Below are 26,911 nucleotides of genomic sequence, written 5' to 3'. Positions count from 1 at the left end.
GTATAGAATGTTACTACCAATGAGGCTTGCCAAGTCCACTTAATCCAAGGTGGCCGATAGAAAATATACACAGAGAATGTGACAGGCGATAAGGCCTGCCAGGCTCACTAAATTCAAGATGGCAGATAGAAAGCACATGTAATGTTAGACAAGGACATGTGCCTCTCTCCCGGACTACTAAATCTAATAGAAAATACAGACTAAGAATGGGACAGCAGATAAGTCCAGCAAGACTCACTAAACTCAATATGGGCAATGGAAAATGCAGATGTAGAATGTTAAGTCAGGTAAGGACTCACTAAATTCAAGATGGCAATAGAAAATGCAATAACAAATGTTGTGGCCGAATGGGACTGTCTTATTCACTAAATCCAAGCTGGATGATAGAAAATATCCACAAAATGTAAAAGGAGATGAGACCTGCCAGGCTCACTAAATTGAAGAGGGTAAGTGGAAAATACAGACTGAATATAATATTAGACAATAGACACGTACAATGCGACAGCACATAAGCCCTGCCAAGCTGATAAAATTCAAGCTTGGCAATAGGAAATACAGACATAGAATGTGACAGTAAGTAAGGTCTGCCAAGCTGACAAAATTCAAGCTTGGCAATAGAACATACAAAGAAAGAATGAAACACCACGTAAGGTCTGCCACACTGACAAAGTTAAAGCTTGGCAATAGAAAATATAGACATGGAATGAGACAGCACGCAAGGCCTGGCAAGCTGACAAAATTCAAGCTTGGCAATAGAAAATGCAGACCCAGAATGCGACAGCATGTAAGGCCTGCCAAGCTGACAAAATTCAAGCTTGGCAATAGAAAATACAGACATAGAATGTGACAACACGTAAGGTATGCCAAGCTGACAAAATTCAAGCTTGGCAATAGAATATACAAACATAGAGTGCAACAGCACATAAGGTCTGCCACACTGACAAAATTCAAGCTTGGCAATTGAAAATGGAGACCCAGAATGCAACAGCACATAAGGCCTGCCAAGCTGACAAAATTCAAGCTTGGCAATAGAAAATACAGATATAGAATGCACAGCACCTAAGGCCTGCCAAGCTGACAGAATGCAAGCATAGCAAGAGAAAATACAGACATAGAATATGAGAGCACATAAGGCCTGCAAAGCTGACAAAGTTCAAGCTTGGCAATAGAAAATAAAAACACATAATGCAACAGCACGTAAGGCCTGCCAAGCTGACAAAATGCAAACTTGGCAATTGAAAATACAGACATAGAATGTGACAGCACGCAAGGCCGGCAAAGCTGACAAAATTCAAGCTTGCCAATAGAAAATACAGACCCAGAATGCGACAGCACTTAAGGCCTGCCAAGCTGACAAAATTCAAGTTTGGCAATAGAAAATACAGAGATAGAATGTGACAGCACGTAAGGTATGCCAAGCTGACAGAATTCAAGCTTGGCAATAGAATACACAAACATAGAGTGCAACAGCACATAAGATCTGCCACGCTGACAAATTCAAGCTTGGCAATAGAAAATGGAGACCCAGAATGCGACAGCACATAAGGCCTGTCAAGCTGACAAAATTCAAGCATAGCAAGAGAAAACACAGACATAGAATATGACAGCACGTAAGGTCTGCAAAGCTGACAAAGTTCAAGCTTGGCAATAGAAAATACAGACTCAGAATGCGACAGCACATAAGGCCTGCCAAGCTGACAAAATGCAAGCTTGGCAATAGAAAATACAGACATAGAATGCAACAGCATGGAAGGCCGGTCAAGCTCACAAAATTCAAGCTTGGCAATAGAAAATGCAGACCCAGAATGCAACAGCACATAAGGCCTGCCAAGCTGACAAAATTCAAGCTTGGCAATAGAACATACAGACATAGAATGTGACAGCACGTAAGGTATGCAAGCTGACAGAATTCAAGCTTGGCAATAGAATATACAAAAATAGAGTGCAAAAGCACATAAGGTCTGCCATGCTGACAAAATTCAAGCTTGGCAATAGAAAATGGAGACCCAGAATGCGACAGCACATAAGGCCTGCCAAGCTGACAAAATTCAAGCATAGCAAGAGAAAACACAGACATAGAATATGACAGCACGTAAGGTCTGCAAAGCTGATAAAGTTCAAGCTTGGCAATAGAAAACGCAGACCTGCCAAGCTGACAAAATTCAAGCATAGCAAGAGAAAATACAGACATAGAATAAGACAGCACGTAAGGTCTGCAAAGCTGACAAAGTTCAAGCATGGCTATAGAAAATGCAGACCTGCCAAGCTGACAAAATTCAAGCATAGCAAGAGAAAATACAGACATAGAATAAGACAGCACGTAAGGTCTGCAAAGCTGACAAAGTTCAAGCATGGCTATAGAAAATGCAGACATATAATGCTGTCTTAGATAAGGACTACCGAGTCCACCAAATCCAAGAAGGCCTATAACAAATATAGACATAAAATGGGGCCGAAAATAAGGTCAGACAGGCTATCTAGATGCAAGATTGCCAATACAAAATACAGACATAGGGCCTCATCATTAGTTGTGCAGAGCTGCAAAAATGCAGTGGTAATGCTATTACCGCCACATTACCACTCCGACCAACTAAGCTGCAGTTAAATGTGGTGAATTTCGCCCCATTTGCAGAGCTATTACTGTCACACAAATTTCTCTGCGGTTATAGCGCCCAGCATGCACCATAGAGTCTTATGTACTCTTAAAAAAATGGAGACTTACAGCCTTACCACAACTTGGGATCTGGCGCTAATAGCGTCAGACCGAGATGCATTAACGCTATTTACATTGGCGGTCTCCAGGTGCATTTATCACCGGGAGAAAGCCATGGCTCTGATGATGCCCATAGAACGTTATTGCAGTTAAATCAGCTAAATCAAGATAGCACATAGATAACAAACACTTAATGTAATGTTAGACAAGGGCATTCCCTGCCACTCCCCTGGATTACTAAATGTAACATGGCAGATGGAAAATGCAGACACAGAATGTGAGAGCCAATACGGGCTGGCATGCTCACTTATGAGTGATACACAATAGACTATTAGAATGCGACCGAAGATAAGGCTTGCCAGGTTCATAAACTTCTAGAATAAGTATTGGAAATATGGACAACGGGGGTGGGTAGAAGGGGCCTGGCCAGTGCTTTAAGTGGGATAAGAAATCCAGGGGGGGTCTTTAATGCGTTGTGATGCAATATTTTGGTGCAGAGCCCAAAAGGGTTCGTGCACAGCCTCAAATCCCAAATAGCTGCTACAGCTATAAAAGAGGAGTGGCCGGCCTGTGTAATTAAAGACGTGACCTAACAGAGCCTATCAAGTTTACATATGTGCAAGGAAAGGGCTAACATTTTGGTTTAAAAGATGTATTTAAATATGGTTAATGTGTGTACAATTTGTGACCAAAATAAATATATCAAAAAATGAAACAGAATATGAAATGGAAAGGGGTCAGAACACCATGCAATCCCACAGTTCTTTTGAAAGAAATCCTTTATTCATACATACTAACTAAAGGCATTCTAATGATAATACTTTAATACAATGTGTGGCAAAAATCAAACCATGTATTCTCTTATAATTTACCATTCCTGTTTGAAAAGTATGTGGAAGTTGGGTTATGGAACCCCGGTTACCGTGGCGCTGAATAAGGCGGTTTCCAGCTGGTATGTTAATACCCTGTGTTTGGTCTCCAATAATTCAGGACACTGTTGTAGGCTTGAGATTGGTCGATTTAATGGTTTGTTGGTTTAGTTACGACATGATTGTGCACATACATGTATACACATTATGCAGTTTGCATTTTTAGAGCGTCAGCACGTGTTTCGCCCAATGGTCTTTCTCAAGGCGTGAAGCAGGGGCAATTACGGTCCTGACTGTATATAGCTGGTTAGCTTCAGTAAGCCCGGCTGGGCTGAGTGTAGTGGGCTGCGCTGCTCATAGCGATCGTCTGTATAGAACTCAATTTAAAATGTCTTTAACTGATGTGATCCTAAACATTACTGAAGGTGATATCTACTGGCAAAGAGCAGTATTGCCACTTATATTTGTGAATACATTTCGTACAGGAATGTTGGTTTCTCTCTGAAATGTATCTCCATTTTTATTCTCTGATTTAAACTTATCTTCAGGCTCTTCTCTATTGTTATGTCTCTCCTCTTTAATTAGACTTTCCTTGTCTTGTCAGATACCAGTTTGGAGAGCCCTGGCAATGCCCTGGCTCAACAGCCAAATTTGAACACTGCCTTGGCTGAGCCCGGGCTAGCCCTGGCCTACTTAATGCCCTGGGCCTGCCACACTCATCCAATGTGGGCAATAGAGAATGAAGACATGGAATGTCATATAATGTAAGGTTTGCTAGGATCATTAAATTCCAGGTGGCGTATTGAAAATACTGAGTATTATGGCAGGTAAGGCCTGCCAGGACCAATAAATGTATAAAAATGTGGACCTAGAACATGACGTCAGAAAGGACTGGCCAGGCCCACCCAAGCTGCAAGTCCGCAATTTAGCCAGTCCTTTGTTGGTGCCTCAGCACTCTTGGACACATTTCTGATATTTTTAAATCAATTTAGCCTGCCCTTTCTGCTGGAGGCTTTTCCATAAACTCGCTCTTTTTTCTGTACAATAAAAATCCTAACAAACAAATGTTTGGGTCTCTTGTAGCAACATTATTTATTGTGATGTTCCTCCAGTAAAGTCATGCACTCTAGTAACTCCTGCATCCTTGTATTGTTCTAATCCTGGGTCTCCATCCTGCGGCTTTCCAGGTGGTTTGGACTACTACTCCCATGATGCCTCACCGCTGACTTTGCTTGGTCGGTCTGATGGAAATTGTAGTCCAAAATATCTGGAGAGCCAAAGGTTGCAGACCCCTGTTCTAATCAATCTTTTTTCAACGAAGTAAAGAATCTCCTACTGTGAGCTGTATGAAGGGAAACACCCGTCTTCTGGGGCAATCTTTCGGGCAAATGCTGATGGTTTACTGCCCACTCATGCTGTCTTACCCGCTCAATGTTTTTTTCTTTGCAGGGCGGAAGATCCGCGTGTATTCCCCAGATAGGATCATCTCCAGCGACCCTCTCTCTGGCTCACACCTGGAAGATGATTCAGTGTTTGCCGGGGCTGTACTACAGCAGGATTGCGCCGATGGTGGCTGCCCAACAGGTGGCACCGAGCTGCTGGCTGGTGCCGTACCAGAGATTTTGGGGCTGTCCCTGTCCTCCGTGCCCATCGGGAAACCAACAGAGCACGAGCGCAGGCGGTTCTCAGCATCTGAACTCATCAGCAAACTGCAGCTCAGTCAGCGCCGTGCCACCTTCTCCCTGAAGCTGGGCAAGTCACTCTCAGCCAAAGTGTCCTCCAAGGCAGGAGCGGGGCAGGAAGGTACGTAGATGCTCATGGGCCCTGTGGTTCTAAATCGAGGTTCGGGCAGCGGGAGGAAGAGTTGGTGGCGTGTCCAGGGAGTGGCCTGGGGTGCTACGTGCTACCCATGGACTCTGATTGGCCACCCCAGGAGGCACCCCATTATCCTAAACTATGATCATTAGGTGTGTGCGCGCTTGTACTTCATGCCACCCCTGCATAAGTCAGTGCGCTACTTGGGCCGCCCCATTCAAAAGAGTCTGGACACTGGGAAGAGTTAGGCAGCCTTTGCCACAGGCTTAAATGGCCAGTGGGACTGTGAACTAAGTAGTCACATGGAAGGCAGGTGGCTCTGAAAAGCCAGCAGGGCTGAGCAGAGGCTGTGGCTCCAGGTTACTCTCTGCAAGTCTCGCGCCGAAAGCCTAAGACATGGGGGCTCAGGACGGGAGCCTCATATTTATGGATATCTATGGGAAACTCTCCATTCCCCGTAGACTATTATTAGAAATGGGTTTTAGGAAAATTATAAAATCTGTATGTAAAGTTAATTAAGGATATTTGTAGTGCTTATGAGACATGGGAATTCTGTGCAGGCTAAGTGGCCTTTGGGTGAATTTCATGATAGGTTTGTAATGGCCAAAGGACAGGGGAATTGACTTTTGATTTTCCTGGGAGGGTGCCAGTGGACAGATTTTTAGGAAGTCTGAATGAAAGTATAAGGACATTTTGTGCAGATGGCGTTTCCTGGGGAATGCCCGTGCACCCAGCACCCTCGTATTCGGCATCCCTGCCAAAGCGTGCTGTCATTTGGGGCTGTTCAGGTTTGCAAGATGGTTGGGTGACGAAGTATTCATGGCAGTTCTCATTATCTTTGGCTCTGTGTCCTGCAGGTAAACCGGTAGTTATTCAGCGAAGGTGTAACAGCAGCGCGGGCGATAGCCCCCTGAATCCTACTGCACCTCTTCCTGGAGAGGATGAGAGAAGCGAGCGCAGGTAAGCATTGTGGAATGACAGAACTCTTCAGTGTGCAGGATGTAGAGCCTGCAGGGACATGGCAGCACGATGCATTGCGTGTGGATGTGGCCTGCAGGGAAATCGTGAAGTTGTTATATACCCTGATGCAGGGCTTTAAGTGGGACGGGGCTAGCTGGGGCTGAATACCAGCAGTCTTCCAAAACCTCAAGCGAGCCAGGGCTCTGCCGGGGCTTACACTAACCCAGACAGCCCTAACTACCACTTTTTCTTTCTTTCTGTGCTCAGGATTTGAACCTGCTGGTGACTAGCCAGTGTCACATTGCACTGTGCTATTACGTTAGTGGTGGATTTTGTTTGTTCGTGTGTCAAGCAGTCTATTGTATAAAACAAAAGAAATTTTGCATCTATGAAACAGCACAGCGCACTGTAACACTGGTTTGTCAGCGGCAGGGCTGGAGTTGGAATCCACAGCACGGGGCAATAAAAAGAAGCATTTTATTTTTTATTTTACCATGCGGGGGATTCGAACCTGAGCCCTGCCAATGACAAGCCAGTGTCACATTGCACTGTGCAATTTCGTATTTCGTTAGAGAGATAACCCAACAACTTTTCGTTTTTATTGCCCTGTGCCTGGGAGACTTCAGGCTGTGCCCATAATTTAGGCCACACCCCCTCGTTGCAGCCTTCCCTCAATTTCTCACCCCCCTTAAAGCACTGCCTGACACTGCACAATACGATAGGTTATTTGTAACGTGCTTAATACCTAGAGGTTTCTAAGCGTGGTCCTGGGGATTGAACCTGTGTTGCTCCCTGTCGGTCCCGGGGATTGAACCTGTGTTGCTCCGTGTCGTTTTGCTTCCAAGGCGAGCACAATACCGCTGAGCTATCCTCCCGAGACACATTAAAGGGGGAAGCAAGCATGTCGTGTGACAGCACTACATGCTGACATTTTTTCCCCGAACTGCTGGAAGCGTAGCGTCACTAGATCTTGAACTTCCAAGCGCTTTCCACCAGCACTCAGAGGTAAGCCTTAAAACTAGGTGGGTGAATGATCCAGCTGTTTATAACGGTTGTCCATGAATTAACCGAAAATAAAATAACGAATTAGAAATGACCGAATTTATTTTGGTCGAAAACGAAAATGACACCTTTTTAAAAATAATAATGCGGGGTGAGACCTCTCCCCCACTTCCCCCTACCCTAACCTATACCCTTACCCCACCTATCGTTTACTAAAAATGAACAAACATTTTAATAGAAATTAGACCCAAAAAACCTCGGTCATTTCTACTTTGTAATTTTTGCATTCGGTTATTTCTACGGATACTCTTTATAACCACTATAGGTCTAGAATAACGACCCCCTAGCCACCCAATCCCAAATAATCACTAGGCAACATATATTGAGATATGCACTATTCCGAAAAGGACTCAAAGCCTTCCGCCTATGCAGAGAAAACGCGCTTTATGCCTCCCAAGGCCTGTGTCTGGAAGTCTGCACGAGCCGTCCAGTACAGACCAGAAGTGGAAGCCCCTGTCTATTCCACCCCCAGGACTGGAGATAGAGAGGGTCTGACGCTTATGGTCCCACCCTCCTACAGTGTAATCCCTCCCACTCATGTGTTCTGCTCATGTACCCCATCACATGGGGGGTTGTAATGCGTTCCCACTTTGCCGCGGTGGGTAAAGCTGTCTGCCTCTGTGGCAGGGGAGTGAGAGTGGGAGGCTTGTGGCACCTCATGTCCGCCATCACTAATGCACGCGCTTGTGTCAGTGCATCCATTTCAGTAGAAGGGACTCCATACCGCTCTCCATGCAGGACCCCTTTCCAGTTATTCCTTCTGAGCATAGTGCACAGCGCACACGCTGCCCCACTTCCTCCTCTACCATGCCACGCGAAGGGGGGCAATGCATACACTCCTGCACAACACAAGGAGAAGGCATGAACACAGGAGTAGCGGACAGTGAGACCAAACTAGGAGGGAAATGGGTGAAACCAAGTGAAAAATCTTTAGATCGGTTGGCATCCTAGTCCGGTATCACCCAACACAGGCAAGCACTCTGGTGTGATGGGACTGTTAGAGCAGGACCTTCAGGGGTAGCGTTCAGAGTGCACAATGAATGTTAGGTGGTGATGGGGTATGCACTGCACAAGGAATGAAATATGTGTGTGTGGGGGTAAGGGGGGTCAGAGGATTATTCATACTAGCAACTGCTTCATGTATCACTGAAGGGAGTAATACCAGCCGTTGCTTATTGCATCACTGGAGGAAATAAGGGCAGGGCACTGATTACAATTTCTCTGTAGAGACTGATGCAGGCAGTGGCCTAACATAACATGTGGGGGCCCCCCTGCGAGCCATGCTGAGGTGGGCCCCCCAACTCGGCAACAAATCACAGGTCGCAACAAACTCTGGGCCGGCATAGATTATCACCTTTGCGAAATGCGCACGAACATGCTGCATAAGGGATATGCCACACACTACACTAGAAGAAAGATATAAATATTTGTTTTAACGCAATATGCAGCACACATTCTGAGAAAAATGGCCTAAAAAGCCAGAGTGTTTGCCTTTTTTTTTTAGGGTAACACCAATCCAATAGATGCAAGTCACCAACAGAGCACAGGAACATTAATACTTTGCTATAAAAAATGCCATGCCACAATGAAAACATGTTCAACTGGCTACACAATGTAGACCAGTGTAGACACGTGATATTGTTACAGTAAAGCATGCCAGGCCACATTTAGACATACCTAGACTGGTTGCCCCAAAATGCCAGTCGAAGCATTAACACTCATCAAGATGAGAACACACATTCAAGCCTGTGGCCTCTAACAACACGGCCAAACTCTTTAAAATCTGCAAGGAACTGGTCAATCTTGTTGCGGTCTTTACCTCTACTGTTCCCTCCCAGGCCCTCTGTATGGCTCTGTCATCTCACTTCTCTGCTAAAAGTCCTGTCCTTCATCTCCTCTTCCTCTCCCTCTTCCTCTCTCGGCCACCCTTTGGCCATCTCTACCTCTCTTCCTCCTTTCTCCTGTTTCTCTCTGACAACACCTGATGAGGTTTCTATACAAGTCCGATCTATGAAAGTGTCATCCAAACAGGTGCTTCCCTGCTCCTCCAAAATCATCAAGGACCATATCGACACCCTCGCTCCAGCCTTGGCCGATTTTTGTAATCACTCTTTTGCCACTGGAATGTTCCCTTCTCCCCTTAACCACTCCCTTATGCACCCACTCCTCAAGAAGCCATCTGCCGATCCTGCCTGCCCGGCAAACTATCGCCCAATCTCCATCACCTCTTTCCTGGGCAAACTGTTGGAAAAGCTGGCCATTTCCCAGCTTACTCTCCACACAGAATCTGTTGGTTGTCTCCATGACCTTCTGTAAGGGGATTCAATTCAACACTACAGCTAAGTCAACGCCTAGTCTATAATACTGAATGAAAACCCTTATGGATATATCTTTATGTCCAGTTCATGCGTTCTGGATGACTACCCCTATATAACACCCCTCTCTTGGAATCCCCCTGACCCCACTGAGCCAAGAAGTAGTTCTCTTTTGCAAGTTTAAAAGGTTTATTTGATAATTTAAACAATAGATATATATATGACACTTTATAATAAATTAATAATTGAATATCACACTTAATCTGATATGATACAGATTAACAACAGAGAATCTGGCACTAGCACACTTCTTTATAATTACTAAGGAGTTGAGATGAAATGGATAAGATAGCACACAGGTGAATAGGAACAAAAGAAGAAGGTGGTACAAATTGCTTTATAGAGTTCAAATGGATGCAAGGTTGAATGAATGAAATGCAGTATAGAAATACTCAATATGATTTCAACAAAACAATGTAATCACTTTTCTCTGGCAATCCCCTCCCCCCCTTGATGCAAGGCAAGGAAATGGAAGGAAGCACACAGTTCTCAGAAATGCAATCAACGGTAATTCAGTTCAATCCAGCAAGCTTAGACTACATAAGTTTGAAAACACAGGCCCAAATTGCTTGGATATGTGCTGGCAATGAATTAAAAATATGCTAAAAATGCTTTTAATTCCCTGTCAGAGGTTCAGGGTGAGTGGTATCTAGTTAATATTAGTCCAGGTTCACACTAGCAATGATGCAGGGATAGCTAGCAGGTTAAACGAATTTCTGGCAAATGGAAGGCAAGCAGCAGCAGTTTTTACATGTGAAGAAATTTGCAACTCGCGGTAAAATTCGCGGATGCGCCGAGCGCTATTACAGGAGAACCACAAGGACTATCTCTATCGTTTTGGGGTCCTAGGAAAGCCTAGGATCTCAGCTTCAAAATGAAAGTTACTGCAAGTCTCTAGCACAAACGGTTGCGGAGATATGAACGATTGAAAAAAAGGTCGTTTTTCAGATTTGAAATTTTAAAGTTCAAAAAGACACGTGCAGCTTTTGCAGCTAAAATGACAGGTGACAGTTTTGCAAATGACAGGTGACAGTTAGGAGACAGTTCTACTTAGATTAAAATAGGTTGAATTAGATGAATTTAAACTAAGAGATTGGTTCTACACAGTTCAGCTGGGTACTCACACTATATTCTTGAGTGAAATGGGCCTCGCCATGGATCTGGTCAGGGTTTTGGACTGGGCTCGGGTCTCTCTCTGGGCACAGCACTGCTTTCTCTCTGGGTACAGCACTGCTTTCTCCCTCTGGTCTGGTCTCTAGTTCTGGATAGATTGAAGTCTCTAGTTTGGCTCTCTGGAGGTTTGATGAATTTGAAGTATGGATTTTTCCGGCAGAGCGCGTTGCAGCAAATGGAATTGAAGGTCTCTATCTGTCCTGTCTGTCTGCTTTTATGTGTTTAGAATGTGGGTGTGTTCTAGCATCACTGACCCTACCTCTCTCTCAGCTTCTAATTGGTCAAACTTCCATTTATCATTTGATTGGGGAATGAACTGTGAGTCAGAGGGATGTCATTTTACAGCCTGCAGAAAGTCCACTCCTCCTGTCAACTTACACACAAATCTAGATTTGAAACAAATACATATTTGCAGAGGTACATATTGTTTTAAAATCATATGCACCCATCATGCATTACAGGAGGTATCCCCTGTTCAAACTCTGCTCTTCCTGGGAGCTTGCATTCAGAAATGGCACATATTTCACTTTTTAACTGATTTTTCAATTTCTGACATTGACCCAACTTTACATACATGTGCGCAGGGAGTAGGGACATTAACTGATGAAGTTTCAGATTTTTAACATGCATACATTTAGAGTTATATCCACTTTTCCGCTGACACCCCCCTGAACATGCCACCGGGTCGAAAAACCTCTTAAAATGTGGGCAGAAAAATCACAAGAGTTATGGTGTCATTTATAAAATTTTCACATGTCCGCTCTATGAGTTATTCATCTTTTTTAGAGTTATGTTCTGGCTCCAAAGGGGTGTGGTTTCCTCTCAGCAATCCAGTTCTGCCAAGCCAGCTTGCTCTCACAGGCAGTGCTCCTCCCCTTTCCTCAGGAGGAAGCCACTTTTTATGACCATTTACGACTCCTGCCAATAAAACCTTTGCCTGGGCCAGGACAGGGCTTTGTTCACTTTCCTGCAGAGCAGGTAATTCAATTATCAGATAGATGGCATATCCTTTGTGTGAGCAGCAAAAGGGCAGATGGCCTGGGAACACAGCTGTGACTCAAGTTTCCCTTCTGATGGGGGTAGTTGCCAGGCAGAATTCAGTTCCTTAAGCCAGGTCTCAGATAAAATGTCACTTTTTGTTCCCCAGTTCCTGCATTCAAATAAAACTAAACATTTTTACATATGCAGCTAGAAGGCTGATTCTAAGTTTAAAACTATGACATTTAAACAATTACAAAGGCATGTGACACCAAACATAGGTCACTCATTTCATCTAAACATTTTCGATTTTAGTGTCTTTAAATCCAGTGCAACTTAAACTGCTGAAATCCACAGCGCAGCCAGTCTTGTTATAAACCTTGTCTTATGATCTTCATTTCCCAGATTTTGTAGGCACACAAAACTCCATTCTGCCAAATGTCTGCTGGTGTTCAGTAAATATTTTGCACATATTGCAATGTTTGAAAATAGGCATTTTGACTTGCCTTCAGGGAAACAGAGTGGTTTAAAACGCCGGCTTTTGGATAGTGGTGAGTACTGGTACTGCACCCATTTTTGGGATTTAAGAAATGAATTCCCCACAATTCTAGGTTGCATTTGGCAATCAGCTTTGCCATTCCCAATGGTTTCAGACTACTGTGCGGGTAGTCCAATGGTGGTTTTAGAGCGCTTTGAAGCTAACCGGCGCTACTGTTTTTCCTTTGGCAACCCATTTCCCTCATGGCAACCCAGCCTTTCATTCTCGCACTGGTGGGTGGCAAGTGAGGCAACCATTTTAGTGTGCGCACAAACTGCGCAGCTTTCCTGGATTTCAGCGCACATGTGGGTTTTCCGCCATCTTGAATTTTCTAAGCCCACAGCACCAAATGTTGCAGCATGATAGCTTAAACGTGGGTCAGGACACCCAACACTTCAATCTGGCTTCATAGCTGCCAGACGCACGGAAACTGCTCTCCTGAACACCTGTAAAGATCTGCTCTCTAACCTTGATTCCAGTATTCCTTCTGTCCTCATCCTCCGTGAGCTTTCCTCTTCTTTCGACACGGTCAACCACGCCATCCTGATCAATCCTGATCAATCGACTCCATGAGAACCTGGGCATCACAGATCAGACCCTTGAGTGGCTGACCTCCTTCCTCTTGGACAGCCCCTCCCAGGACCAACTTGGTCGCTTTCTCTCCGCTCCATCCTTTCACCATGGTTTTTCAACCTCTACCTGGCCCCTTTCGCCCACCTGAACTCTACCTTCTATAACTTTCAGTGTTATGCAGCTGACACTGCGCTTTCCTTCAGGCTCCCCTCACACTCCTCTACTCTCTCGCTCATTCCTGACTTCTAACCGCGATTCAGGATTGGTTTGCCTCCAACAATCTCTGCCTTAATGTCAGTAAGATGGCGATCCTTCTCATTTGGACTCCTGCCCCTGCTTTCCCTCTCTCACTCTAGCTGCCCACCTTGGGCCCTTCCTGTGAGGCAAACAACCTTGGTGTAATCTTTGAATCCACTCTCTCTTTCTCTTTCTCTCCTCACATCTCGGACGTCGCCAAGAAGGCCCACTACCAGCTGCTCCTCCTCAAAGGAACTCTTGCCTTTCTCACTTTCCCCCAGAAGCTCACTGTCTCCAGAGCCCTGGTTCTCTCTAGGCTGGACTACTGCAACAGCCTCTTTCTCAATCAGCCTTCCTCTACTCTCCACCCTTGGCAACTAATCCAGAACAGGACTGCAAGACTTATCCTTGGCCTCAAGCCCAGGGATCCTATCCCTCCAGCCCTGAAATCTCTCCACTGGCTCCCAGTTGCTGCAAGGATCAAGTTCAACACCCTTTGCATTGTCCACACGGCTTTCTGGGCCTGGAGCCTGCACTACATCCAACGCTCTGTTCCAAAGTATCTTCCTTCTCAAGCCCTTCGCTCAGCTACCTATAACTCTCTAAGGGTTAGACACTTTTCAAGGCAGAGAGTGGGGGTAGATCTCTCTCCTCTGCAGGTGCCTCCCTCTGGAATAGCCTCCCTGCCCCTCTCATACCTGAGCCGGACCACCTGAAGTTCTGGAAGCAGCTCAAAACGTTCCTCTTCTCCTCTGCTTTCTCTCTCTCCCTCCCCTGCTGGCCTACCTGACCTACCTGTCCGCTGTGCCGGCTGGTTGCTTGGCTACCCTCAGAGTCTCACTGAGTCCAGACTCTTTCTTGATCAGTCACCGATGCACTGCCTCTGGACCTACCAAGCTCTTGGGGGGTGTAACTGTAACCCTACAGTCCCTTGTTCACCTTGCAATACCCAGAGCCACGCTGCCCTGGCTGCACTTACTCATTGCTGCTCTGTTTTTCCCTCCCCTCTCCCTTGCACTTCCCCATCCCTTTCCCCTTGAACTTCTCGTTCTCGCACTTGCACGATCTGAATGACACATGGCTTAGTAAGATCGTTTGTCTTGTCCTCCCTCTATCTTCCCTCCCTTGTCTTGTCACGCCTAGAAACACTTGTGTACCGGCTCGTTATAAATGACTTATATCATATAATTTGATCACAGATGCCCAGAAAAATATACAATGCCGCAGTAAGAAACGGCTAGACTGGCAGCACCCAAATGGCAGTCTAGCCAGGTAATTCACTTAGCAGGACTGCTTTATCAGAAATGCCCAGTTAAAAAAAAGTCATACCAAACTGAGGAATGACTAGACTGGCTGCACCAAAATGCCTCTCTAGCCACTGATACCACATGTCATACCTGCTTAACCTGGACATGGACAGCATTATGATTTGTTGCACAATCCTGCCCCCCCCCACACATTCGCTCTCCCTACCACCCCAACCCCAACCTCCAAAATCAGCTCCTTGGCCCAGAATTACCTCCATGTCACTCTTCCTTGTCCCAGAGCTTACGCATGAGGCTCCTTTCCTCATAGGTAAGTACTGGGATGAGGAAGAGTGGGACTAGGAATAATGAAGAGTACAGGTAGCTAGGTCAGGCATTACCTCCATGTATGTCTACCTCAACCCAGTACTTGTGTATGAGGCAGAGTGCCTTATACACAAGTACTTTCTCATACACACTGGGACGAGGAAGAATAGGGCAAGGAGTAATGAGTAATCAAGACATTAAACACAAGTATTGGTGCAACACCATTGAGTTGAATGGGATTCAGCACTCCCCCTGAAACTTTGTGTTATGTTTGTTGACTCGACCTGGCTGACCTTTAGAGCAGTTGCCAGACAGAACAGGGCACATATGTTAAATGGCACCTGGGTTTCGCTGTTAACAAGAGCCCAGCTAATACTAACATAAAGCATTTCACTGTTAGTACCTGCTTTCAAATGCCAAATGGTTTATGCAATTGAAATCGTGATGTTGGTTTAATACTTGCATGCCAGTGGGGTGATTGGAAGGGTAGAGAGGGAACATGAGACCACTAATTCTCACAGCAGTCTATAAGTGGGTGCTTTCAACCTTAAAGGAAAGAGTTAACTGCTTGTAACATTGAAGCTGCACTAGCATAGTCTCATTAAAATGAGTAAAGGAATTAGATGCCCCCAAAAAAATAAGTTTGCCCCTCCCCCACGAAGTTAGCACCTCTCCCAATATTTGAAGGGTTAGCCCCCCGAAATGTAAGTTTTGTTGTGCCCCTGAACGCAAGCAAACGCACCAATCACCATATACACACACGCACAACCAGCCGTCCATACATTTAAGTGTGCATTATTTCACCATACAGGGACACCCAGGCAGCCATCCATACATTTAAGTGTGCACCCTTTCACCATACACTCACACAGGCAGCCACCTATACTTTTAAGTGTGCACCCTTTCACCATACAGGCACACCCAGGCAGCCATCCATATATTTAAGTGTGCACCCTTTCACCATACACTCACACCCAGGCAGCCACCCGTACATTTAAGTGTGCATCCTTTCACCATACAGGCACACACACCCAGGCACCCACCCATACATTTAAGTGTGCACCCTTTCCCCATACACTCACACAGGCAGCCACCTATACTTTTAAGTGTGCACCCTTTCACCATAAAGGCACACCCAGGCAGCCATCCATATATTTAAGTGTGCACCCTTTCACCATACACTCACACCCAGGCAGCCACCCGTACATTTAAGTGTGCATCCTTTCACCATACAGGCACACACACCCAGGCACCCACCCATACATTTAAGTGTGCACCCTTTCCCCATACACTCACACAGGCAGCCACCTATACTTTTAAGTGTGCACCCTTTCACCATACACTCACACCCAGGCAGCCACCTGAACATTTAAGTGTGCACCCTTTCACCATACAGGCACATCCAGGCAGCCACCTATACATTTAAGTGTGCACCCTTTCACTATACACTCACACGCGCACACATCATGGGGTTAAGGGGAGCCATAATACTTCAAAATGAAATTGGCCCTCATTACAAATGTGCCAGTCTGGAAACAACGGTGCCAGTAAGCTTACCGGCACTGTTGTTTCCGGACCGGCATATTACAGTTCTGCGGGAGGTTGCCGTCCCACCCAGCAGGTCAGAACTGTCAGGCAGAATGGCACCCACCCGCAGAGTTTTCATGGAAGCACCTGACCGTTATTAACGGTGCCGGTGCTTCTGTGGTCCCCATTCCCATAGAGTCCAATAGGACTCCATGGAAATTGGGACTTACCATTTGCCAGCGCCTGACTTCCCGGACCGCCGGGGTTGTAATCCCCTGGTGTTACCGGGAAGTTGGGCACCAGTAAATCATTACGGGTCCGGAGGCAACCTGCCAGTAGCAGCGGCGCGGTTACTGCCAAACCTGTAATGAGGCCTATTGTTTCTTCTTGAAGTCACTCTGACTTCATAAAGAAATTATTTCCGTTAAGGACCAAAACATAATGGAAATAATTTCTTTGTGAAGGCAGAGGGCTCCCCCCACCCCATGACATGGAGGCCTCGAACCTAGCATCTTCCATGCCATGGGAAGGGTGGAGCCCTCGGACTTCAAAAATAAATGTTCTTTTTGTAGTCATTTTGCCTTCATAAAGAAATTATTTCTGTTACAGAAATAATTTCTTAATGAATGAAGACTGAATTCAAAAAGAAAGAAAAAATATTTGAAATAATTTTTTTTTTCTCCAGTGGGGCCCCCTCCCAGGACATGTGATGGCGGGGCCCCCCGCACTGCGGGGGCTGCAGGGGCCCCTGTTACGCCAGTGGATGCAGGCACTGATTGCTGTGCAATTGCAGAAACAAATGGCAGGGGCTGCTTACCTTAAAACTGCAGGAACTAATGGCATAGACTGCTTACTGTATTGCTGCAGGAATTAGTTGCAGGCACTGCTCACTGCATAACTGCAGGAACAAATGACCGGGATTGCTTACCGTATACCTGCAGGAACAAATGGCAGAGACTGCTTTCCGTAAAACTGCAGGAAGCAATGGCAGGGACTGCTTACTTTATCGCTGCAAGAATTAATGGCATGCCCTGCTTACTGTATTACTGCAGGAACAAATGGCAGGGACTGCTTACTGTATAACTGCAGGAACTAATGGCAGGGACTACTTACTGTATTGCTGCAGGAATGAATGGCAGGCCCTGCTTACTGTATACATGCAGGAACTAATGGCATGGATTGCTTACTGTATCGGTGCAGGAATGAATGGCAGGGGCTCCTTACTGTATAACTGCAGGAACTAATGACAGACTGCTTACTGTACAGGCCCAGCTGAAGATGTGTGGGGGCCCATTTCAATATGATGGTTGACTCCCCCCTTTGCTTAGAGCGGAAAGCAGTCTGAGGCATCTGTGGGGGGGGCATACATTAGAATTTAGATGAAGATAACTATTACGAGACGGCCAGCAGGAGGGAGCTGAAACACTGAATGAACACCGAATAGCTATAAATCGGGCTCGGAATCCTTCTTTGTAAGAAAGTGGCTGCCATTGAGGAACCAGGCAATGAGTTGATAACACTTCAGTTTTCCCCCAATGGAAGTGACAGCCCGACGGGCTCCAGCTAAAGTAGCTTGTAATAGGAGAGCTGCAAAGAGCACTATGCAAGCCCCAGAACGTAAGTAATATCTGAAGGAATGCATTGCTGTATTATTACACTGCTGACTGGCAATATGGGGACAGTTGTTGCCCCCCCGAGGTTTGAGGCCCCTGTCATTAGAAAAGGTTGAAAGGCCCTGATGCCGTCCCTGTTACAGTGTCACTGATGAAACTAATGGCAGGCCCTGCGTACTGCATAAATGCAGGAACTAACGGCAGACACTGTTTACTGTATAACTGCAGGAACTAATGGCAGGGACTGCTTACTGTTTAACTGCAGGAACTAATGGCAGGGACTGCTTACTGTATCACTGTTGGTACTATTGGCAAGCGCTGATTAATGTGTCGCACTGTAGGAAGTAACGCACTTCTTAATATTTCACCGTAGGGATTAACAATAAACACTGCTTACTGTAGCAGAGGAAGAACTAAATGTAGACGTTGCTTTCTTGCAGGAACGACTCTCCAGAGGAGCGGGACGTTGGCCGGCGACCTTTGCAATGCCTGCGGCGTCAGTCAAGGTTCCTGCTAAACTGTAAGCTGGCGACACTGTCCAAAGAAATCCTTGTCACTGTTGTTAACTGGACATATGACTCTTGAAATGGCACATGACGGTTTACTGTGGTTCTATATGTGTGTATGTTCTTGGTTTTTTAGGGTCTATAATTTTCCCTTTTCCTAGGGGCGATTTGGTTCCTTCGGGTTTTCCATGCCCTACACCGACCGTGGAAAGTTCCTTATGGTGGGAAAGGCTTGCTTCAGGTCCCGCTCCTTCGACACTCATGCCAACGTGCTGTTACATGCTTCAATATGCCCCCAGGCCCTCTCATGATCAATCCCTTCGCTCCCGTACCTGGATGTATACGCAGGAAACAGGCCTGTTCGTTACGGGTTCCCGGTGAGCTCTGAGCTCTCGGTCTGCCCATTTATTTCTGCGCATGCTCGATGGCGAACCTTGCCGTTGTGCTCACGTGACTCCGTGACAGTGCCCATTCCATCCAGGGGATGCTGCTCCAGTCCCAGAATTCACAGAAAAACAGCAGACTGGCCTAGTACCTCCCGGAAGGAACAGGGCATGTCCGCGTGTAGGCTTCGAAATCAGGGTGCAGAAGGAGTGTAAGGCACCCTGCCTGTAACAGGTCGTGTTCCATGTCTGGTAGGGTGACCAGATTTTCAAAACAAAAAACCGGGATGGCCAACAACATAAAAGAGGGACTACCCCATCGCAGCCCTCCAATTACCGCCCCCACAACCACCCCTCAACCATATTTCCAGCACTTCTCCTTTCTATAAACTGTATATAATCTCATTTGTGCAGTTTTGTCTGTGAATCGTAGCATGTTAATTCAAAACGAGCGTTAGCTCTAATTGATATAAGATGGCTTGCTGTACATTAATTTCCAAGCCAGTCTCTATGGCACAGTCAGTAAGTGTTCTGACTGGTACCAAAGAGGTTGAGGGTTCGAGCTAAACCTCCAAGTTAAAAAATCTGATAGTGTTGTGAAAAATAATTACGGTTTTAATTACCGTAGCCCCCAAACATGCAAACCCTGGACGGGGTCAAAGATGAAAAATCTTCCGTGATCCGGGACGGAGGGTGATTTCCCCGGACTGTCCCGGGAAAACCCGGACGTCTTGTCTCCCTATGTCTGGGGTAACATGTATATGCAGACCATTTACATAAGCCCGCATATCTATCCCTCCCCACACCACTGCCTCCACTCCAGGCCCGCATAAACATGCATGTTTTTGTGTGTGCTGAGGCAGTGAAACCGGTGCTCAGGACACTAGTGCTTACTCAGCAACCTGCCGCTTCAGTTTCTCCCGCCTGAGCCTTGGGGCAGGATCTGTATTCTCGGGCCACGGCGTCATGTGGCAGGCAGGGCCCGTGTGTGCGTGTCTGAGTGCTCCTGCGTGGTCTCTGACTCGACAAGATGGCGGAGGTCAAGCAAGGAGCGGCGGCCTCGCACAGAAGGTCCCTTCAACGTTAACATGCGCATCAATGGTTCGTAAGGGGGTGCCGGGTCAATGTCTAAGGCAGTTGTCTTCAAACGTCGGCGCTGACCTCTATGGGGGCAGGGAGGATTTCCAGGCTGGCCTGCGAGGTTCCTTAAAAAGAGAAGTTTGTGACTGCTTTTAATAGAACATATAAGCAGCAGTTTCTGCTCCTGGGAGGCGCCGCCAGCAATCTTTTTACTGAAAGGCGGCGGCTCAGCATGGAAACGTATGTTCTATTTGGTCTAAGGCCATATTCCCTCATACTCTGAAGAATGTTGCGGCGATCCTGCCAGGGGTACCCCAACGTTTGTCTGTGGGAAGTTGCTGGTGGTTAGAAGAATGTTCCAGATGCACGCACGGACGGGGTTCCCTACTGCTAGGGACTGGGGGTGTAACCAAACATAACATGGGGAGTGTTCCCGGCAGATATAATCTCCACCCAATGTAATCTTTTTCATCAACAAATAAATGCTAGAACATGTAGTACAGCAGTTCCTTCTCGGCTTATTATTTTTTGTTTCTTTTATGTATGGAATGATTTTTTCAAAAGCATGGATAGTTGCTCTATACATACAATTCAAAGGACATATAAACTTAAACATATGATATGATAGGCTATTTATAACGCACTTAATACCCAGAGGTTTCTAAGCACGGACCCAGGATTAGAACCTGCGTTGTTGCGTGTTGTCTTGCTTCCAAGATGAGCACATTGCCCCTGAGCTATCCTCCCGAGACAGACATATACTATCATAACTGCCAAGGCAGACATATACTATCGTAACAAATAAATACAATATGAGATTCCCATGAATACCTGAATCTCTTTCAGAACCGATCACTGCTTTCAGTGGTCACCTTGGCCCCTTGGATCCGTCTCATTCCCATTTGAGTGGAACTCAGTGGAACAGTCTCAAAGCAGCAACTGTTTTCCCCTCAGGGCTGTCTCTTCTACACATGCACTAGGTCACCCGCACAAATAGAGTGTTTTCTGGCATGATACTTGTTGCTTGTGTACTCTATGTAGAGTTACCTGCATCTTTCAATGCCCCCTTTTACAGGCGTGTTGGAAGCCTGTAAGACGGACTGGTGTATCCAACAACTTGTCCTGTCAAGAGAGGGACAGCTGTGCACCCTGTGAAAGAATGGGGAGTTCTCCGGTAAATCAACAATTTGTAAAGTCCAAGTTCAGATCCTGGATGCTTTTGCTGCCTGTGTTATTCGGAATGATTCTGTTGTACCTCCTTGTGAACCTCAGATTCTCCATTGCAATGGAGCCAGCATGACCTCATCTATGTGTGCTCGGCGTTGTCCAACTCCAGGCCTCGAGGGCCAGATGCATGTCAGGTTTTAAGGATACCCCTCATTAATATTCATGAGATACATTTGCATACAGTGATTCTAAATGTATGCAGATTTTTCCTCATGAATATTAATGAGGGATATCCTGAAAACCCATCAGGATCCTGGCCCTCAACATCTGGAGTTGGACAACCATGACTCGTCGGTTGAGGCATGAGTGGAGCTCCTCACATTGGAAGGGTGGTCCAGTCTGATTCTTGAGGACTTTAGGACTGCCCGATGTTTAGGAAATCTTTTCAAGGTTGAGGGTCACTGTTTTTGCATCTGTGGGCTCAATGGCTTCTACTTCAGGGTATCTGCAGTCATTATTTACCACCACTAAGGTTTGAGGCCCAGCATGTAGCAGACAGACTGAAGTGCAGCTTGTTTCCAATCATGGCTGTTCTTGTTCCTCTGTGCGGTTGAGGGATCCATGATCCACTGCTCCCGGGATCTGGCGCATGCTGTGTGGGGCGGTTATCTTGTCCACACACTGGTCAATCTCAGGGAACCATACATTCCCCCACAGTTGGGCGTTCACCTTGGCAACCTTTCGATGGTCCTTGTGGGCCAGCAGCAATACGCAGGTGGTTTGGGAAGGTGCAATGGCGATTTCCAGGCCACAAAGCAGTAGGTTTGCCTCTGTCTTTGGAAGGTCTGTGCTGATGGTGAACCTCGTGGAAACGAGGGGTTTGAGTTCTGGTTTATTGTCATTATCCAAGTGTGGAATGGTTTGTCCCTGTCTTGAATACAGGGTGGCCTGGGCAATTTGGCTATATGTGTCACAATCAGTCTCTTGGACGTATAGTATTAGTGCTTTGTGAAGTGCTGTCTCGATAATCAAAGAGGCGTGCACTTCAGTGTCACCTGCCTCTTGCGTTTCCTGTGCTTAGGGTTGCCACCTTTGTTTGAAGTAAAAACCAGACGAGAAGCCCCGCCCACCATTTTTAGAAGCCATGCCCCCTTGGCCGCCCCTTTTATAGATTTGAAATCTTTAGTACAATAGCATGGGGAGAGAAAAAATCATGCGTGTAGTTTTTTTTAAACATAATATATTCATTTATCTGCATTATTCAAATAAAAAATAATAAAGTAAGGCTGAAAATTACATTTCACTAAATTATATAACATATATTTTTTGCACATGGAACAATGAAAACTGACCTCATTCTGACAAAATTGGATCCAGTGACTATCCAGCTGCTCATGCTTTCAATTAACCTACGAGGCCCATCTTGCCAGATGTTATGTTATGTTACTTGGCATTTATATAGCGCCTTATGTATCATTGGTATGGTCTCAAAGCACTGGTAGGTTGAACGCCCTCGGGCGCCGCAGTTCAAGTCAGTAGAGAGAGTGTGTCATATGGTTGGTGGGCGCACCGGATATGTGTGCAGCTGGTGTGGTTGTTGCATGATAGCTGCTTCTTAGCGGTAGGTGTGGTGCTGAGGAAATCAGTTGGATGTGTTCAGTCTGGAGGGTGGACACCCAGACTGAGTTCTGGCTGCATTAGGCCTGGGGAGACGCCTAAGCTAGCCGGCAAGTGCTCAGCTAGCTGGGTTTTATTAGGATGAGGTGTTCGTGGGGTCATGTAAGTATGAGAACAGCTAGGCCGAATGTGTCATAGTATAGCTATGTTCTAGTTGAATGATGGTGTATAGGAGAGAGTAAGCGTAGTAGTGTGATATGGTGTGTATCAGTAAAGCGCCTGCGACCAAGCACGAGGGCGGGGCAGGGGGCGTACATAGCGGTTTACGTATATAAAGCAACAGGATGGATAGGGTAAACATGTGATACAGATAACATGGAGATACAGGTAGATAGAATATACATAGCATATATAAGAGATACAGAGATATATCCACTCCATTCACCCTTTCCATCCACACGGAGAACGTGCATTGTCTCTATCCTCACCATAGATGACGATATTAGTGACACTTTCTAGATTCAACTTTAACACAGTGACGCTATTAGGGCATGCTGAGTGATGTTGGGAATACATTCCAAGTTCAAACTTTAACACAGTGATGCTATTAGGCATATTTTCTAGTTTCATCTTTAACACAGTACCGCTATTAGGGCACACTCAATGGGCACATTCAATGATGTTGGGAACACCTTCTAAGTTCAACATTGTATGCATGGTCTAAGTCTATGGCAGTCTATGTTATGGAAAGGTAAGGTAGAGTGGTGGGGGCTTTCTGGTGTAGAGTAATTGCTCTATACCCGACCCATGCCACACTTACAGTTTTTGTTGGAGTCTGTGTAAATGCTGGCTTCACTCTCTTCCCCTGCGGATACCTGCAGACACATCTTGGAGCCGCCATAGTAGGAGCCGCCCTTTGCCTCGGGACCCTTGGCCCAGAGGGCTGCCCTGGAGAGATCAGTAATGTCCTCTTTGCTGGGTCAATGGGATCGCGGGTCGGGCTCGGGAGGCGGGTTACATTCGATTCAGGAAGCGGGGAGCGAGGAGTTGCGGGTGGGCAGGGGAAGGGGCAAATTCCACAAATTTTAGCCACAAATGGGGTCTCAAGGGAGGCTCACTCACCTGGCCAAGGATCAGAAAATGAGGCCTGGGGGGCGAGCAGCACATTAAGGCAGCACACTGGGGCAAGCTGGGCCAAGTTGGGCCAATGGGATCGTGGGGCGGGCTCGGGAGGCAGGTTCGTTTGATCCAGGAAGTGGGGAGCGAGGGGTTGAGGGCAGGGGAAGGGGCAAAGTCCACACATTTTAGCCACAAATGGGGTCTCAAGGGAAGCTCACTCACCTGGCCAAGGATCAGAAAAGGAGGCCTGGGGGGTGAGCAGCACACTAAGACAGCACACTGGGGCAAGCTGGGCCAATGGGATCACGAGGCGGGCTCGGGAGGTTGGTTACGTCTGATTCAGAAAGCGAGGGGTTGCGGGTGGGCAGGGAAGGGGTAAATTCCACACATTTTAGCCACAAATGGGGTCTCAAGGGAGGATCTCTCACATGGCCATGCTAATCCTTATGGCGATTCTCACCTACTTCCTACCCCCACCCCAAAACACATTCTCATGCGATCTCTTTGTGCTCACTGTAATCAAGCCTTACCATCAAACATTGTGCTTTAAATGCCTGCCAGTGTTTTTTCAAAGTAGTCAGTGATGGGCTTAAAACACACGACTGGTGTCAACCAGATCTGCCTTCAGCCACTCAATTTATAAGCACCATTGGGGTCCTTCACTGAAGACCTTTTAAAACCAAGCATTAACAAAGTAACAGTTTGGGACTGTATAAGTATTAAACATTTGCCAGGCAATGCCATTATATGCCCAGTTATTTATGCCATTTTGCAGCTGCTACCATAGATGCCAGTTCTGACCACATTGTCAATGCTTATTTGATCTGCTGCTCCAACCCCATCGCCTGCCTGCACTTTATCATTCAAGAGGATAGCCATGGGGGCACCAGAAAATACATGTACCCATTGAACCTCCGATTAGACTCGACCCATTGCCACTTGTTTACCAGATTATAGGAGATCGCCAGTATAGGACTGCAAGTCGTCAATGGATTATCAAGTCGACTGTCCTGAAACCTACAATCCAGTGGGAATTGCTGACTCGATCCATTGAAAACCACCTAGAAGCCATTTTGTAGCAACGACAAAGCCCATTTGAACATTATCCAGGTCACATGTAGGAGGGTCCAATGCTCTTGCAGTTCGGGAAGGACCTTCATGTCCGACTCTTCAGGGAGTACTTAGTGAATATCGCTGCCACCTCCCAGATCCAGAGCTGGAAATCGTCCCCTCTGGGTCCAGTTTACACTTGTTGCAATCAGCACTGTACAGTGCTCAGTTGCTCCTTAGCTAGGTCGAATCAAATCACATTGGAACCTATGACCGAGCGACACAAATTCTCACCTGTGCCACATGGACATAAGAATGCAGACCATCAATGGAGAAAAAAAAAAAAATCCATTACTAAGTAAATTAGTAAAGGGAAGATCTCCCAGAAAGACAGAGTTCAGCCCTGCATAAGAGCAGTGAGCAGCTATTGGCATATCGTGTAACTGAGCAGAAGGCTACCACCTACAAAAAAACCAACTTTAGAATATGTTCCCATAAAGTAAAGTTTTGTGCAGCAGCCAATTTAATTTCCACAATGCACCGAAGTGTACTATCTGAACTTAGTGGCACTTCGTTGGCAAAATAGCTTTTATGTGTTTAACTCAAGACATTGGGCCTCATAACGAGGTGGGCGGTAAGGGGTTAATGGCTCTGGTAAAGGAGTCAGCACCGTTAACCCCTTATCGCCCTTTTACGAGTCTGCTCGCGGGTGCCTCGCCCTTAGCAGGACCCGCTAGCAGACCAGGATGCTAACAACAGGCCCGTCATTAACGGGCCCGTTGTTAGCACCCTTGCCATTCCCATTTAGCCCTATGGGGGCTTAAATGGGAATGAGGAAGGACCGGGTCCAGGTTCCCTCAATGGGGAAATACCGAGCCCTCCAAGGTTGGAATGGCCCGGTACTTCCCCATTCAGGGAACCCGGACCCAGTACCTGGAATGGAGGTAGCCATGACGCAAAAAGTAGCATGGTTACCTCCAGGGTCGTAATGACACCATTGTGTTCAGCCTGCAGGAGAGCATCCATAACATTTCAAACTTCTGTAGTTGATATTTGGAGTTCCGAAGTGAGTGCAGGAAGTATCGCGGGGAAGGTGGTAGCACATCGATGGGGCACACTATCCCATGTTGCCCTGCGTCTTACCTGCCGAGATGGTGGAACTGAAACAAACTCATTAAAAAAAAAAAGTCACAAAAAAGGTCATAAAAAGGTCCACAAAAAAGTCATAAGGAATTACCAAGAGGGTTAAGATTCGAAAATGCATCCAAGCAGCTGCTTCACCACATCAATCATAAATCCATGATCTACATTTTTTGTACAGTGCTGCAAACACACGCTACTTAATATCAGCCAAGTTCATGTATAGCAGTTTTAAACAAACCTAGGGTGTGAGGAGGCTAGAGCAGCAACCGATAACGAGCAAGTTACTGCAAAAGGTGCTTTTACTAATGGAGCCAGGGTTGTTGCTAGGTCTGGAAAAGATCCGGGGCTACGCTAATGTCGGGACTGTCGGGACTCGGGGCTAGCTAGCCTTTTTGGTTGTAACCTTTGAGCTTCTATCCGGGGTTACAACCAAAAGACCAGGGGTTTATAGCCCCTTCAGCCCCCCCACCCTCCCCAGCAATGCCTTTCTGCTAATTTCCACAATCGACAGTGCATCTACCGAGCAACTTAATGCTACTGCATGGGGCACAACTGAGGGGAGATGCGGTAGCCAAATTTCAGACCTTCAGGCTGGGAGAACTTGGCTGAACGCGGTGAGGACCTAATAATCACCTTAGGCCTCAAGTTGTAAATAGGCGCAATGCCACGAGGACAAGACTAGAGTTAACACCTGCACATGCGTACTCAGTGCTGCCGGCCAGATAAACTCTGAAAATAAATAAAGGACCAACAGATGGATTGGACAAGTGGCAAATGCCTACCCATGCACTGCTGCGTTCAGACAGCACAGGAGGAGCGTGGCTATCAGGGCCAGATTGACC

At 46.4% G+C, this 26,911-nt stretch overlaps 1 protein-coding gene across 1 annotated transcript in view; it reads left to right on the top strand.

Annotated features, from left to right (window-relative positions):
- Window positions 1–26,911, top strand: part of ARHGEF19 (Rho guanine nucleotide exchange factor 19) — a 275,868-nt gene that overhangs the window by 174,241 nt on the left and 74,716 nt on the right. The window contains exons 3-5 of the mRNA XM_069611104.1: window positions 5,032–5,385; window positions 6,255–6,357; window positions 18,445–18,524. Coding sequence (XP_069467205.1) covers window positions 5,032–5,385; window positions 6,255–6,357; window positions 18,445–18,524 — 537 coding nt within the window. The remainder of the gene's footprint in view (window positions 1–5,031; window positions 5,386–6,254; window positions 6,358–18,444; window positions 18,525–26,911) is intronic.

This window comes from Ambystoma mexicanum, chromosome 8 (genome assembly GCF_040938575.1).
Source record: "Ambystoma mexicanum isolate Mex_15411 chromosome 8, UKY_AmexF1_1, whole genome shotgun sequence".
Lineage (NCBI taxonomy): Eukaryota > Metazoa > Chordata > Amphibia > Caudata > Ambystomatidae > Ambystoma > Ambystoma mexicanum.
The sequence above is the reverse complement of the archived record's forward strand: the minus strand, read 5'-3'. Positions and strand labels throughout refer to the sequence as shown.